The 13,901-nt window shown below is 34.0% G+C and overlaps 2 protein-coding genes across 3 annotated transcripts; both read left to right on the top strand.

Moving 5' to 3' along the window:
* The first annotated feature begins 621 nt into the window (after nucleotides 1–621).
* Nucleotides 622–10,612, top strand: LOC143893540 (poly(A) RNA polymerase gld-2 homolog A). Of its 2 annotated transcripts, none has more exons than XR_013255839.1 (12): nucleotides 622–1,099; nucleotides 3,234–4,326; nucleotides 4,718–5,100; nucleotides 5,451–5,632; nucleotides 5,745–6,025; nucleotides 6,201–6,369; nucleotides 6,492–6,635; nucleotides 6,734–6,862; nucleotides 6,950–7,139; nucleotides 7,227–7,342; nucleotides 7,430–9,327; nucleotides 9,452–10,612. XR_013255839.1 is itself a non-coding variant. In XM_077399047.1 (12 exons), the coding sequence occupies exons 3-12, from the start codon at nucleotides 4,141–4,143 to the stop codon at nucleotides 7,615–7,617; spliced, it is 1,968 nt and encodes a 655-aa protein (XP_077255173.1). In that variant the 5' UTR covers nucleotides 622–1,099; nucleotides 3,234–3,431; nucleotides 3,787–4,140; the 3' UTR covers nucleotides 7,618–10,612. The 2 variants fall into 2 exon arrangements, 1 of the variants encoding a protein (XP_077255173.1); XM_077399047.1 differs by having other exon boundaries at nucleotides 3,234–3,431; nucleotides 3,787–4,326; nucleotides 7,430–10,612.
* Nucleotides 10,613–11,502: 890 nt separating this feature from the next.
* On the top strand, nucleotides 11,503–13,901 carry Rpl13a (ribosomal protein L13A). The gene is made up of 6 exons (XM_077426313.1): nucleotides 11,503–11,599; nucleotides 12,186–12,316; nucleotides 12,774–12,883; nucleotides 13,074–13,219; nucleotides 13,427–13,549; nucleotides 13,777–13,901. The coding sequence occupies exons 1-6, from the start codon at nucleotides 11,579–11,581 to the stop codon at nucleotides 13,858–13,860; spliced, it is 615 nt and encodes a 204-aa protein (XP_077282439.1). The 5' UTR covers nucleotides 11,503–11,578; the 3' UTR covers nucleotides 13,861–13,901.

The raw sequence follows: 13,901 nt of genomic DNA, 5'->3' as shown, positions 1-13,901 counted from the left end.
TTTTCCCTTTGTCCCGCACAAATTGTTGTTTTGTATCGCTGTGTTATATGTGACAAGTACGTGTAAGTATACGCGAACAAATTTAATTGTTTCCAGCATCCGATAAATTGTAATATATTTTTATAAAAGAGATTTCTCAATATTATATTTTTATAACATTTCCTTTTCAATTTTCCAGGGAGATTTAGGCCGCGGTCCATTCGACGCTGCAAATGCTTCGAAGCATTCCTCTTCTCTTTTCTTTCAATGAAGAAAGAAGGAGAAGAAGAACGCTCCAAAACATTTCTAGCGTCAAGTGGACCGCAGCCTTATTAATGATACTTTTCATTACAATATAGCACATACGCGACTGACCGAGGGTTTAATATATCGTCTGCTAGTGCTCGCTTTACCGCACATGTGCAAGCATCCCCGAACATCGTGAACCGGGGTACATACATTCCCTCTCCTCACCCTCTTTTTGTATTGTATGTATGTACATACATACATACATACGCGCTATTGCATTTATATTCGTTGCTTCGTGCTTGAATATGTATGTTACACATCTCCAAATACAATAATACATCGGATCAGATGTGATCAGTGATCACGCTGCCGCCAGTGCCGCCTCGTGGTTGAGTCTCGAGTCATCAAGCACGCGAAACGAAAGAGAGGGACCGTCCATTGCTCCGAGGGTTTGAAAATTTAAACGTCCAACGAGATTAGTTGGTGCGCGGTGATTTGTGTTGGTAGCCACCAGCCACCGTCAACCGTGGGGCCCCCGTGGGGGTCAGTGGGGCTAATCCGCGGCTATAACGGACGCGTGCGAGGCGTGGAATAATCAGCGGAGAGACACTCATCGTTGACGGGACGCACGCTCCCGCGAGGAGGATCGTCGATCATCGAGCTGCCAAATTTCGAGAGATCGAGCGACGGCGGACGGCGACCATACGGATAAAAACGATCCTGCGACACAATCGCGTCTCCGATTTCGCGCCGTATTAATCGGGAGAGCGCAGCCTTACTCCCGCCGGGACCTTGGGAAGGTGGTTCTTTCCCGCAAATTTCTCCGAGTTCGTCTGAGGGCAGATCAGGTCAACATGGCGATCACGGCCAGGTATACCGGCATCTTCTTCCTCGTGATCCTTGCCTTGTGTTCCCCCCTCCCCCCCTCTTCCCTCACGCTGCCTCGCGCGACCGCGACGCGTTTCTCACCCCCCTTGGCCGGCCGCTTTCCTGCTTTCTCGATCTCCGTCCGCGTCCGTGCCGCTCCTCGCGACCCCCTCCCCGCGCCGTATTGTCGAAGTCGAAGGAAAATATTTCGTGTTGTCTGATGGTGTTGTCCCGCGTGCCTCTGTACTTATACACGGCACGGGCGCAGCGGCACGGCCCGTGCGCACACGCACACGTGTCTACTTGAGCAGGTGGTTCGCGGATTGTTTGGAATGCCGTGGGAGAACGTGCGTGTTCTCTCGGCAATGGTGTCTGTCGACACCCGCGCCCAAGCGTCCCCGTGAACGCGCGAATCCCCGTAGGAAACGCACTGATTATATACAGACAGTGTCCGCAAATGGTGAAGGGGCTGGTATAAGGTGAATCGCGTTCGCCGTGAGAATCGTCCCCTCTCTGGCCCTTTTTAAAACTCGCACGTTTCATGCGTATATACCTACTGATTTCTCGATACGCAGAAACCGAATTTGCTCGAGAAAATTGTCCATCTCGTCTTTCGCTAGATACTCTTTACTCTTTGTTCTTTATATTTTTTTCACATACGTATTTTTTAACGCGGCAAAAGTGCCTCTTTTTTACAAGCATATCTGAATGAAAGCCGCTGTTTAATGAGGAGCAATTATCTTTAAATCGGCAATAAACGTGTACGTAGATTAATTATCGTTAAGCTCCGTTATAGGCCGTCAAGTGCGTGTAAATTGGCACTTCACGATAGACAGATATATAGATGTTTATTTTTCGTGCCTCTCGACTTTGAAAGGATTTGCAATTCCAGCGAGTTATACAATACAATTATTATTTACGCGATAATACCGATAATGTATCACAAGTTTAACGGAAGATACGACAATGGATTGGCATTTTACGGGAAGCTAAGATTTTCGGAGAAAGCTTGAACATGTAAAGAATTTATTGATTAATTATTAAAAAATCACCCGTGCGCGCGAACATGTATTTATACGTATATACGTGTGCACATATGTATATGTGTATTTGTAATATAGCCTTTTTAAATGATTTTTCTGGGAAATCAATTTTCAACCTTTTTGCGAATAAGCTGAATTTTAAAATGTCGATCTACAAAAATTTGACGCTTTATAAAGAAAAAAAAAGATTAGGCTTCTAACAAGCGCACAGACACGTATATTGATTTTTAAAAAGTTTTATAATGTTATATATTAAAAATACACTGGACGAGACGGGAAATTTTTTCAAGCAGATTTGATTTCTACTTCGGAGATACATGAAATACACGCGAGTTTCAAGAAAATCGGGGAGGATATACTTATATTTATCAAAAGTTACTTTAATGTTTATTATGATGCGGCAGTCTTCAAGTTTTTCAAGTTCCAGAAGTTATGTATGTTTGTGATTGTACAAATTGTGGTTGCATTTGTAATGTTCTATAGAAAAATGGTATGGTGTTGAAATTAGAATAAATTGTGGTCGTTATCCTTTACATTTATTCATGCACGTTCTGGATAGGTAATCCTCGGATTGTATATTTGTCCAAAATTGTTTTTAATGTTTATTGGTGCATTATAAATGTTTATTTCATGTGTTATACATATGATGCAGTTCTTAAGTTTTGCAAATCCCAAAAGCTGTATATATTTGTGGTATACTGGTTGTATTTGTAATTCTTTAGGAAATTCAAAAATATGTACATGTGATTAGAATAAATTTTGATCATTAACTTTTACATTTATTTATATGTGTCCTCCGTCCGTCCGTCCCCAACATCCCATATGGTGGTTCCGTCTCTATATATGTATGTTTTAGTTTTGTTTGTAATATTCTATAACAAATTACTAACATCTTATATTTTAACAAATTTATTATAAAAAATAATATAAGATAATACGTATTGCACGTAGAGAACCAAATATTTTTGTATTTTATGCTAACATATTTTATAAAATAATTCCGTTATATTTATGTCTTTTTAAATAATTTTTACAATAAGTTTTTACACAATAGTACATTACACAAAATGGCTTTCAATACTGTTTTTCTTTCAGGAGATTGTGATAGACCATGCAAATTGTATCTTGTATATGATCTGAAAGAGGGAGAGAGAGAGAGAGAGAGAGAGAAAGAGAGGAAAAGAGAGATAAATGGAACAAAGGCACATTATTAAATGACGAAAACATTTGGAAACTAAACTTTAGAAGCGTACATCTTGCACAGGCAAAGTTGTATACATGGAATTAATATAAGTAACTCAATTTTGAGATTAGAGAACCTGATATTAATTGATTGAGAACACACAGGCTGTTTTGTTTGCCTCATATCATGAATTTAATTTTCTTTAACGCAATGCTGGTGAATATGTGGGTGAAATTATTGTTAGTTAAATGCAATCATTAATTTTACATTACAATTGTTTTCACAGCTCTGTATATTTTACATGGACACACACACATATATATATTTATAAATTCGATGACACGAGATAGACAGAGTGAATTGTAGTGTCTCGTTATTTCTGAATTCCTAATTTCATTATCATACAGTCTTGTCTCCTTGCATTACTGTTGAATTATTATATATATATATGTTGTTAACTTTTAGATTTACATAGTAAGATCTCAAAAGACAACATAATATCTTGCAAAACTACAATATAAAAAGATAAAATAACTGCAAAATAAAAAGATAAAATATATATAAATGGAAAAAAAGAAAGAAAAGTAAAACAAGAAGCTTGAAGCTTTCCTAAGTACATGTAGACACGTGTACATTCATTTGATGAAATATTAATTGTTGCAAGATACATTTAATAATAATAACATAGTGTGCCTTATTGATTGCTACAAACATCTATGACTGCTATAAGTGCAATATATTGCTATATTAAGAATTAAAGAAATAAACGTCAATCCAAAAAAGAGATCTTCTATAATATCTCGTATACCTATTTTGACTATGTATCATACTGTATTTCCATCGCAAATGATGGTGCAAATAATGGGAGGACACCAAACAAATGGACAATGTCCACCAGCACAAAATCACACTTTGCATATTAACGGTGTAAATGCGTTGCGTCAATCTGATTTCCCACAATATGGCCCGAACATCTCTGGACATAGCAGGCATCGTACGATACAGGTACGTGTTAAACAATCTTTTAAATTAAATTTAAATGTATCTGTATTAGCATCTTTTCGTTATTGTGATTAAATATACTTTTTCTCAAATATACAGTACGATAACAGAAGAGTCAATGATATAAATATGGTAAATAAGAGCTTATTTAAAAGTTACATAAAACTGTAATTAATTATTTAGAAATTAAATTTCCATGCAACTTTTGATAATATATTCAAACTGTTTGAACAAATTTTATCAAACGTCCGAGTTTTATAAATATGCATTAATATATCAAATATCGTTATGTACAATGAGATTTTTTCATTTATGAATTCATTTTACATACTCTTTCTATTATATGTATAACATCTCTATTCTTTGTTGAAATATACAAACAATGTTCTTGCAGACAGGATCTCCTCTGGATTTATTACAATTAATAGGAGTCGATGTACCATCATTACGACGTATAGAATACATGCAATCAAACAATAATCCATCTTCTATAAATTGGGAAAGACGCATAAATACATCCAATAACTCGTCGATTATACCATTCTCAAACTATAACTTCAAGCCTACAAATGCTAATTCGACAAAGAAACCAAGCTGGAATAACAGAAATAGCAGACGGAGTTCATACAGGAATTTCTCGAAATATGAGGCCTACAATAGTGATAGTGGGTTTAGTTCTCGTTCACCAACACCAAACAAACATTACATTGACAATAGTTTAACAGAGTCTTCGGATGAGCGAGATTCCACAAGTTCAGTAAGAGGACAATGGTTAAAGTAATTATCATACACTTTTATAATTATCTGTTACTGTCTGACATTATTGTTTTTTCTTTTTCAAATAATGTCTATATCTTAAGTCTATATCATTAACTATAAGAGAGAGAATGAGGGAAGAGGAAAGAGTAGGAGAAATTTGACAAATAGAATAGAAAAAAAATAATAAGACAAACTAATAGTAAGATAGGATAAAATGGAAAGGGGAATAAAAAGCGTAAAATCTTTGTGATTTCAAGGGAAAAAATAAATAAGAAAAATCTAAAATACACGCGCTCACAAATATATACATACATACATACATACGTACATACATGTATATCTAAATTTTTAATCAATTAAATTTTTAGCAAAAAGCATTATAAAACACATCCAGATAATAGAACATATAATAATACAGCAGATGGTTTAATTTCAAGTGCCTCTGCACATCAGTTTTATCCAACCCAACGATCCAACGGTAATTACGATACCACTAATTCTACTCCGAGATCACATGTACAAAATTATCAGAACAGGAGAAGATATTTAGGTATATATAAGTTCTTTTTCTATCTAATAATATATGTTAATATACTAGATATTGAAATTATAAAATGCAGTAAAAAATAATTTACTTCAAATTAATTAGAATTTATTTTCAGGAAAGAATGAAAATGCAGCTTCACAAAGATTTCCACGAAATCGTAAATATTCTGAAGTATCGCATTACGATATGTTTCCTGGATGTAATGCCGCCCCTGATAGATTTCTTGCTAGATCTCATTTATTACAAGTAACTTCTGTGCCAAAGAATCTTGTTACTGGATCATCATGGGATGATTTGTCCGAACAAGTTTGGCGTAAATTTATTACGCATCAGCAAACTGAAGTTACTTATAAAAAGAAAATGATGCTGTGGAAGCATCTCAACACATATATTAAGGTAAAGTATAAGAGAGAGGAAGAGAGTGAGCGAGCGAAATAAAACTTGATATAGCTAAATATTGCTAAGTCAAATATTGCCAGGATATGTTTGAAAACAAAATTTAAAATAACATATTAATATCATATTTACTATATATATTTACTCATATATATTTAAAAAATAATGGTTTTAGACTTTATATCCAAATTGTTGCGTATTTTTGGCTGGCTCAACAATGAATGGGTTTGGTTCAAATGATAGCGACGTCGACGTGTGTCTTTTAGTGAAACACACTGAATTGGATGTAAGATGTATAGCTATAGAACATTTAATGGAAGTGCTAAAGCATCTTAAACAAAGTGGTGTGTAAAATTTATAAATATTGCATAACATTCTTAAAAACTTATTTTAATGTACTTGTATGCAATCGTTCAATGATAATAATTTTATTTTTTACAATACTTTTCTCATTTTTTGTATCCAGATTTCGTTGACCAACTTGAAATGATACACGCAAAAGTACCCATTATAACATTCTTTGATGTAGCACGGAAATTTAAAGTTGATATGAATTGTAATAATTCTGTTTGCATCAAGAACGCGCATCTACTGTATTGTTATTCAAAACGTAAGTTTAATAATAACTTTTGTGTACGCATATATTTGAAAGTATATATGTATTGAAAAAAATATTTTAATCACTATTTATATAAATGTTCTTTATAGTTGACTGGAGAGTAAAACCATTAGCGCTCGTCGTTAAACTTTGGGCTCAATGGCATAATATCAATAATCCAAAATGTAGGACATTGTCCAGTTACTCTTTAGTCCTCATGGTTATACATTTCTTACAATGTATGTATGCCACAAACTTTTTATTGCGGTTTCTCTTTTGCGTTCCGATTATTCTGCAATATTAGAATATGAGTATTGCTTCAATAGGTGGGACCAATCCTCCTGTTCTGCCATGTTTGCATTCAATATTTGCAAACAAATTTAGGCCGGATGCGGATATTTATAATATCAATATTCATGAGGATTTGAATATTCCACCGTCCAATCGTTTGCCTGAGAATCATCAATCTCTTGGGGAATTACTATTTGAATTTTTCAAATACTATGTTGAATTTGAGTAAGTAACTTCAAATATAAACAATATAGAATATCTATACAGATGATACTTTGATAGACAGACATTTAACTCTTGCCATTAAATTAGCTTCAGCCAATATGCGATATCCGTACGTTTAGCAAGCAAAATACCAAAAGAAGAATGTCGTATGGTGCAATCGTCCAAAAATGATCCTTACCAATGGAAGTATCTATGTATCGAAGGTAAATGAATATTCTTTATATTGAAGTAAAAAATACTCGAAAATATTACTTTTCATGACATTTATCTACACTATTGCAATATTATAGAGCCATTTGACTTGACTAACACAGCTAGATCGGTCTATGATCCGGACATGTTCTCTAAAATTATATTCATATTAAATATTACGTATACAAGACTGAAACGAAGATATAGTTTAAGTGATGTGTTTGACGAGATGCGTCTGATGATGATTGGTACCGATTGGGGGCTAACGATAAGTGACGAAGAATGATAAGGTCGTCTTATGTGACGTGTTTAGTACCTTGTGATATTAGGCCTTATTTTGAAATAATTTGTAATATTGGCAAGGTATAAATGTGTCCTCCGTTTAATATCCTATTTTTTCCTTTTGTGGAGGATTTGGAAATCACAAATACACAATCAGGATGTTACGTATGTAGTTAGTAATGCGTATGTAACTTGTTACTAACTGTACATGTAACATCCCGAAAGAAATGTTAACTATCTGCACTTACTAACATGCAAAAAAATATTTCATTTTGATGTGAAAGGTTGAACACACAGATATATCAATTTTATTCAAACTTTAAAATTGCAATATGTGCAATAAAGTTTATAATTTATATTAAAGCTACAAACAGTTGGGCTTGCTTAGATTTCTCTAAATCTTTAACGAGGCCGCAAAGCATTAGATGAAAAACTTTGCAGCGCGTAATGCCATAGAAATTATTTGAATATCAGATGCTCATTTTTGGGGATATGGCTAGCAATCTATAGTTTGAAACATTCTCAATTAAGAATATGTCGATGAATATTTTTTTGCATCTGATTATTTTTTAAGGTCACAGGCGAAATTTCGTTATTTTTCGCTATTTTTTAATTTCTTTGTCTTTTCTTTTATAAGTCATTGTTCATAATATTACGTGGTAGAGATCGTGTTAACGATAATTTTAATAGCCTACAAGGCACCAGATGTTTTAGATTCATTGATATTAGATGAACAGCTCATGTAAGAGGTAATGAGCAATATGCACAATGTATTCTGGAAAAATCACATTGAATAATTTTGACGCAACAATAGTAATTACTATGCTGTGATCATGTAACTATTCAATTATCTAATCGCGAATTTATTTCGCCATTATCTGGTTAAAGATTTAGAGAGATCTAAGCAAGCCTAACTGATTGTAGCTTTAATATAAATCACAAACTTCATTGCACGTATTGCAATATTAAAGTTAAGAGAAGAATGATATTTGTACATCTGATCTTTTATATAAAAATGAAATATTTTTTTGCATTTTAGTCAATTTCTTTGTAGATAATTAAATAGTTGCACGATTACAGCATAGCAATGAGTAAGTAATGATTGTTACATCAAAATTATTCAACGTGATTTCTTCAATGTATATTATTCATTATCTCATACGTAAATTTTATTCGTTTAATATTAATGAATATATAATATATGGTGTCTTATGTGCGACTATCGTAATTATCGTTAATACGATCGTACATCGCGTGATATTATGAACAATCACTTATTAAATACATGAAAAAGGTAAAGAAGAATAATGAAATTTTGTCTGTGACAAAATGATTATCAGGTACAAAAAAATAGTTATTAATATATTCTTAATTTTAAAATGTTTCAAACTATAAATTAGTAGCCATAAAAAAATGAGCATTTGATATTAAAATAATATTCTATAGTACTACATATAAAAAAAAAAATAAAAAAAAGAAGGAAGTAGTATACTTATTTTTCTAGTTGCTATTTCTAAAAAAAAAAAAAAATAAAAAAATACACATGAGCGTAGAATTATGGAAAATATATAAACTTTTAGTATTATCTTTTGCAAAAATATTAAAAACATAAAAGGCTTAATAAAAATGAAAAAAAATGTTGCAAATTCGAAAAAAATTAATTATTACGTTTATAATATTGTTCAGATATAAAGTCAATGGATGACTGATATAGGCTGGGTTCGGGGAGCGCGCTTTTAGCGCTATGAGCGTGCTCTGTCCTTGTTCAACTTTCAGTAAGTAACAGAGACAGAATGACGTTGTCAGCGCTAATAGCGTCTCCCCGAACGCAGCCATAGTGGTAAGCAAGACTGTGTTTCTTTTAAAAGGATTATAAAATTTCCTAAATTCTGGTAACTGTTCTAAAATTAGCAAAAATATGTCTTTATGTCAGTGGGATGATTTATAACTTAATCCCGAATCGGGACATAAATCGACGATATACATATACGTAAAAGCTAGAGTAAAGATTTCTAATTCGTTAAAAGTCGAAAAGCTACAAGCAAGTTTTTCAATATAAATGAATATATGTAATCTTTACTTCTCAACAAAGTGCTTCTTCATTCTTTGATCAATTTTATTTTTTTCATAAATTAATAGTTACACAATCATATATTCGTGAATTGGCAGAACTAAATTATCAATTTTATTAAAAGACATTTGTCAACAAAAATTGTCTCAAAATAAAGTTATTTCCTGCATTAATTATTAACATCGAAAACAAGTAACATTTAATTAAGTTTAAATATGTTAATTTTTCACTAACATTGTATTAACAATTTTTCACACAATAATCCTTGGTTAGAAGAAACACTCAAGCTTGATACTTTTCTTTATTTGCTGAAGGGAGATATACTATTTCCATTCCTTTATTAATTCAGTTTTCTACTGATTAATCTTTATTTAAAAAAAAAACATAGAGCATATGTGTAATGGTGTTCTTGAAAATGATGTACGAGAAATAAGGTTGTGTCTGCAATATAACAAGTAAATTATTATCACGATTACTTCAACATCAAATAAACACGAATAAAATATAAATAACAAGTAACATCCGTTAATTTGCAAGATAAACGTGAGATATGAAGTAAATGTACATGTATTTTGCCTCATGTGTATGATTTGCAATATTCCTTCGGCTGATGAAATGACTGATGAAAAGATCTTAATTTTGATGTGATATTCGACTATATATATCTTTTTGTAATATATTACACGATCATCTATTGTATCTAATATTTCCTTAAGTGCCTAATTTAACTTTTCAATATATTATTATAAAAATAAAAAAAAATTGTAATGGCAAAGCCATTTTGCGGGCATCGAATTTATATCACTTAGAAAAATTCGCAGCAGTATATTTCTATCGAAGTTAACGTAAAACGGTCTTCTAAATTTATAGCCTAAAAACAACCTTTTGTAATTCCAATTTTCTTGTTAAATAAATGCATTTACACATATACTTGTAGTGTACTTATTCTGTTCTATTCCTTCCCGATAGAAATCAATAATGCCAAATTGTTTTCGATTATCCGATGTAAGTGTATGAATCAATGCCTAAATTTATACACACATTTGCAATATTATGCAATAAATGGGTGCATGCAAATTACATACAAAGGAATAATACGCGAGAAATAACTGTCCTTGTCTAACGAGTGATCTGGGGCCCGATTTTCTAACGAGAAACGTATGCGCAAACTCTGCTCTAACAGAAAGGCTGCAAATTGATTGGCTCTATCGCACAGTTTTTAGCCAATAAGCTTGCAGCTTTTCTATTAGAGCAGAGTTTACGCATACGTTTGTCGATAGAGAATCGGGCCCACGACATATCTCCATATCTGTCAAAGCTCGTTCTTTGAAACGACTTTATAGACCGCAAAATCCTTTTACAGAACTAAATTATAGGTACTAATGAAGAGTGGAAATATAAAAAAATTAGTGATAATTGAAAAAATTTTTAAATGCCTAAATAACGAGGCATCCTGTATGTACCACATATCTGTCAAAGCTCGTTCTCTTTGAAACGGCTTCACAGATCGCAAAATCCTTTTACATGTTCGACGTACGACGATCCGACATCCAATAGGAAATTTTTGTCTCTAATAATAAATTCCGTTATTGGATGTCGGATCGTCGTACGTCGAACATCGGACGTGATCGGACGCAATGTGAATCCTCCATTAATCGGAGACTGTGATACCGGCACAGATTATAGAAATCCGTGATACCGGCCCTAATTTTAGGGAAATTTTTCCCATAGGTCACGCAGCAAAAACAAATTTTTTAACGTTGGCTACTCTGCGCGCGCCATAGCCATAGTTCTTCCCAGTTCCAGTTCTTCCGGTAGAGGCTCGCGACGCGTGGCGACGACGCGTGCCTCTCTAATTGCGTGACTCCTTTCTCCTTTCCGGTAAGCCAGCAAGATGACGGGCTTCAGCGAGAAGGTTCGTATCCAGAGATTCGATATTTCAGACAGTTTAAAGTAGCTCTTGTGCGTGGTGCATGTATGCGATTGCGATTGCTCAACATGCGGAGTATCACGCGAGTTCCTTTAATGCTCCTCGAAAACTCCGCTATTACCGAAAATAAATCCGCTTTGCCACTGCCTGTCGCGCACGTGTCTCTGGCAGCGTTTTGGCCATTCGGAGATAACCGTATTTTCCACGCGGAAACCAAAACGCGTCGTGCACGTCGAACGGCACAAATTCCAGACTGACGCTTTAACTTTCCTCAATGTGATATTTACGCATTTCAAAATGTACACCGCGTATATCGTGATTCTTTTGCATATCACTTCAATGGAGTATTATCGAAGCAGCGAGAATCACGCGCACCGTACAATCGTCAATTTTCAATTCCTGTAATAGAGATTAATAAGAATATTGCACATGATTATCAAACACACTTACCTACATTATTTGAATTGGTAATGAAAAGAATTACTTTTTATGATGCTAAGATTACTTATGCTATAGCTATCTTATAATATAGCAAGTGCAAAAAGAGATATTAAAAACATTGTTATTTCAGCCAATATTAATAGATGGCCGCGGCCATTTACTTGGGCGATTGGCTGCTATCGTTGCCAAGACCATCCTGCAAGGCAACAAGGTTATTGTCGTACGCAGCGAACAACTCAACATTAGCGGTAACTTTTTCAGGTTTGTAAAGGCCTCATTGCTTAGCGATATCTTGTTTGAAATGATCGATATGTTCGGATCAAAACAAAACCAATAGTAATTACAATAATTATAAAATTCAATTTTATATATTTGATTTTAATGTAATATATTTACTGTTTTATTGTACAAGAATAAATAATAGCATATGTTACTTTTACCACTTTGTGCTATTTTACTTCGTCACGTAAGAAAATATTGCGTGGGCAATTGTAGATACCATTAATATTATCTAGTAATTTTTAAATCTACTTTCACATATATTTTATTATCCAGTATTGAGAGAAACAACATATAATGATGGTATGGTAATTTGCGTCTGAAGTTATAGTCTGCACGACTTTGATGGAACTTTAAACTGAATCGTGAAATTTTCTGCAATCTTGCCGTAATATTGAGACAATATGGATACATAATGTGTACATTTTTTCATTTGTAGGAACAAATTAAAGTTCATGTCTTTTCTGCGTAAGAGATGTAACGTAAACCCTGCACGTGGTCCGTTCCACTTCCGAGCGCCAAGCAAGATCTTTTGGAAAACAGTTCGTGGTATGTATAGCTGATGAAATTATATTGGCGCTATATGAAATAAGAATATTGTACATGATTATCAAACACACTTACCTACATTATTTGAATTGGTAATGAAAATAATTACTTTTTATGACGCTAAGATAGCATACGCTATCTTATAATATAGCAAGTGCAAAAGGAGATATTAAAAACACTCGTTTTACAGGCATGATCCCACACAAGACACAAAGAGGCAAGGACGCTCTCAGACGACTGAAGGTTTACGAAGGCTGTCCACCACCATACGACCGCAGGAAGCGTGTCGTTGTACCTGGTGCTATGAGAGTGATGTGTCTCAAACCAGGCAGAAAGGTAAGATGTATTACGTACATTTGAATTTGCTTAGATTCTTGCTTGGATTTCTTATTTTTCGGGAGAACAATGATGGTAAGGTAATTTGCGTCTGAGTCAGCTTGACTTTTATGGTGAAATTTTGAACTGAGTTATGAAATTTTATGCAAAATAGTCTTGCCGCAATATTGAAGCACGGATGCTAACGTGATTTGTTCCGATTTTTAGTACTGTCACGTGGGTAGATTGTCTCACGAAGTTGGCTGGAAGTACAAGGGTGTGGTTCGCACGTTGGAGAACAAGAGACGTGTCAGAGCTATCCTCGAAGTTCAAAAGAGGAATAAATTGAAGGTAACTAACACATCCAAGATTTGATTATGGCTGCATTCCGATATTCACTGTCAGTACTGCAAATCTATATTTTACGTCACGTATACTACAGATTTTCAGTACTGAAAGTTGCTGACAGTGAATATCGGAATGCAGCCTATATCAGTGACCGTACTTTGCACCTCTCTTCTTTCCAAAGAATTTTTTCATGTATGCGAATACTCGAGCATTGCATTTTTGTTTTGCAGAAAATTACTAAGCAAGCTGGCGAAGCAGTTGCCAAAGCAACGGCACCGTACACAGCGATCATCAATAATTTTGGATACAATTAACATAATGTGTTACAAAAACAATAAAGTCTAAAACATCTTAA

This window comes from Temnothorax americanus, unplaced genomic scaffold (genome assembly GCF_048541705.1).
Source record: "Temnothorax americanus isolate GAGA-0224 unplaced genomic scaffold, ASM4854170v1 Scaffold1, whole genome shotgun sequence".
NCBI classification, from domain to species: Eukaryota; Metazoa; Arthropoda; class Insecta; order Hymenoptera; family Formicidae; genus Temnothorax; species Temnothorax americanus.
This window is presented reverse-complemented; position numbering and strand designations above follow the sequence as displayed.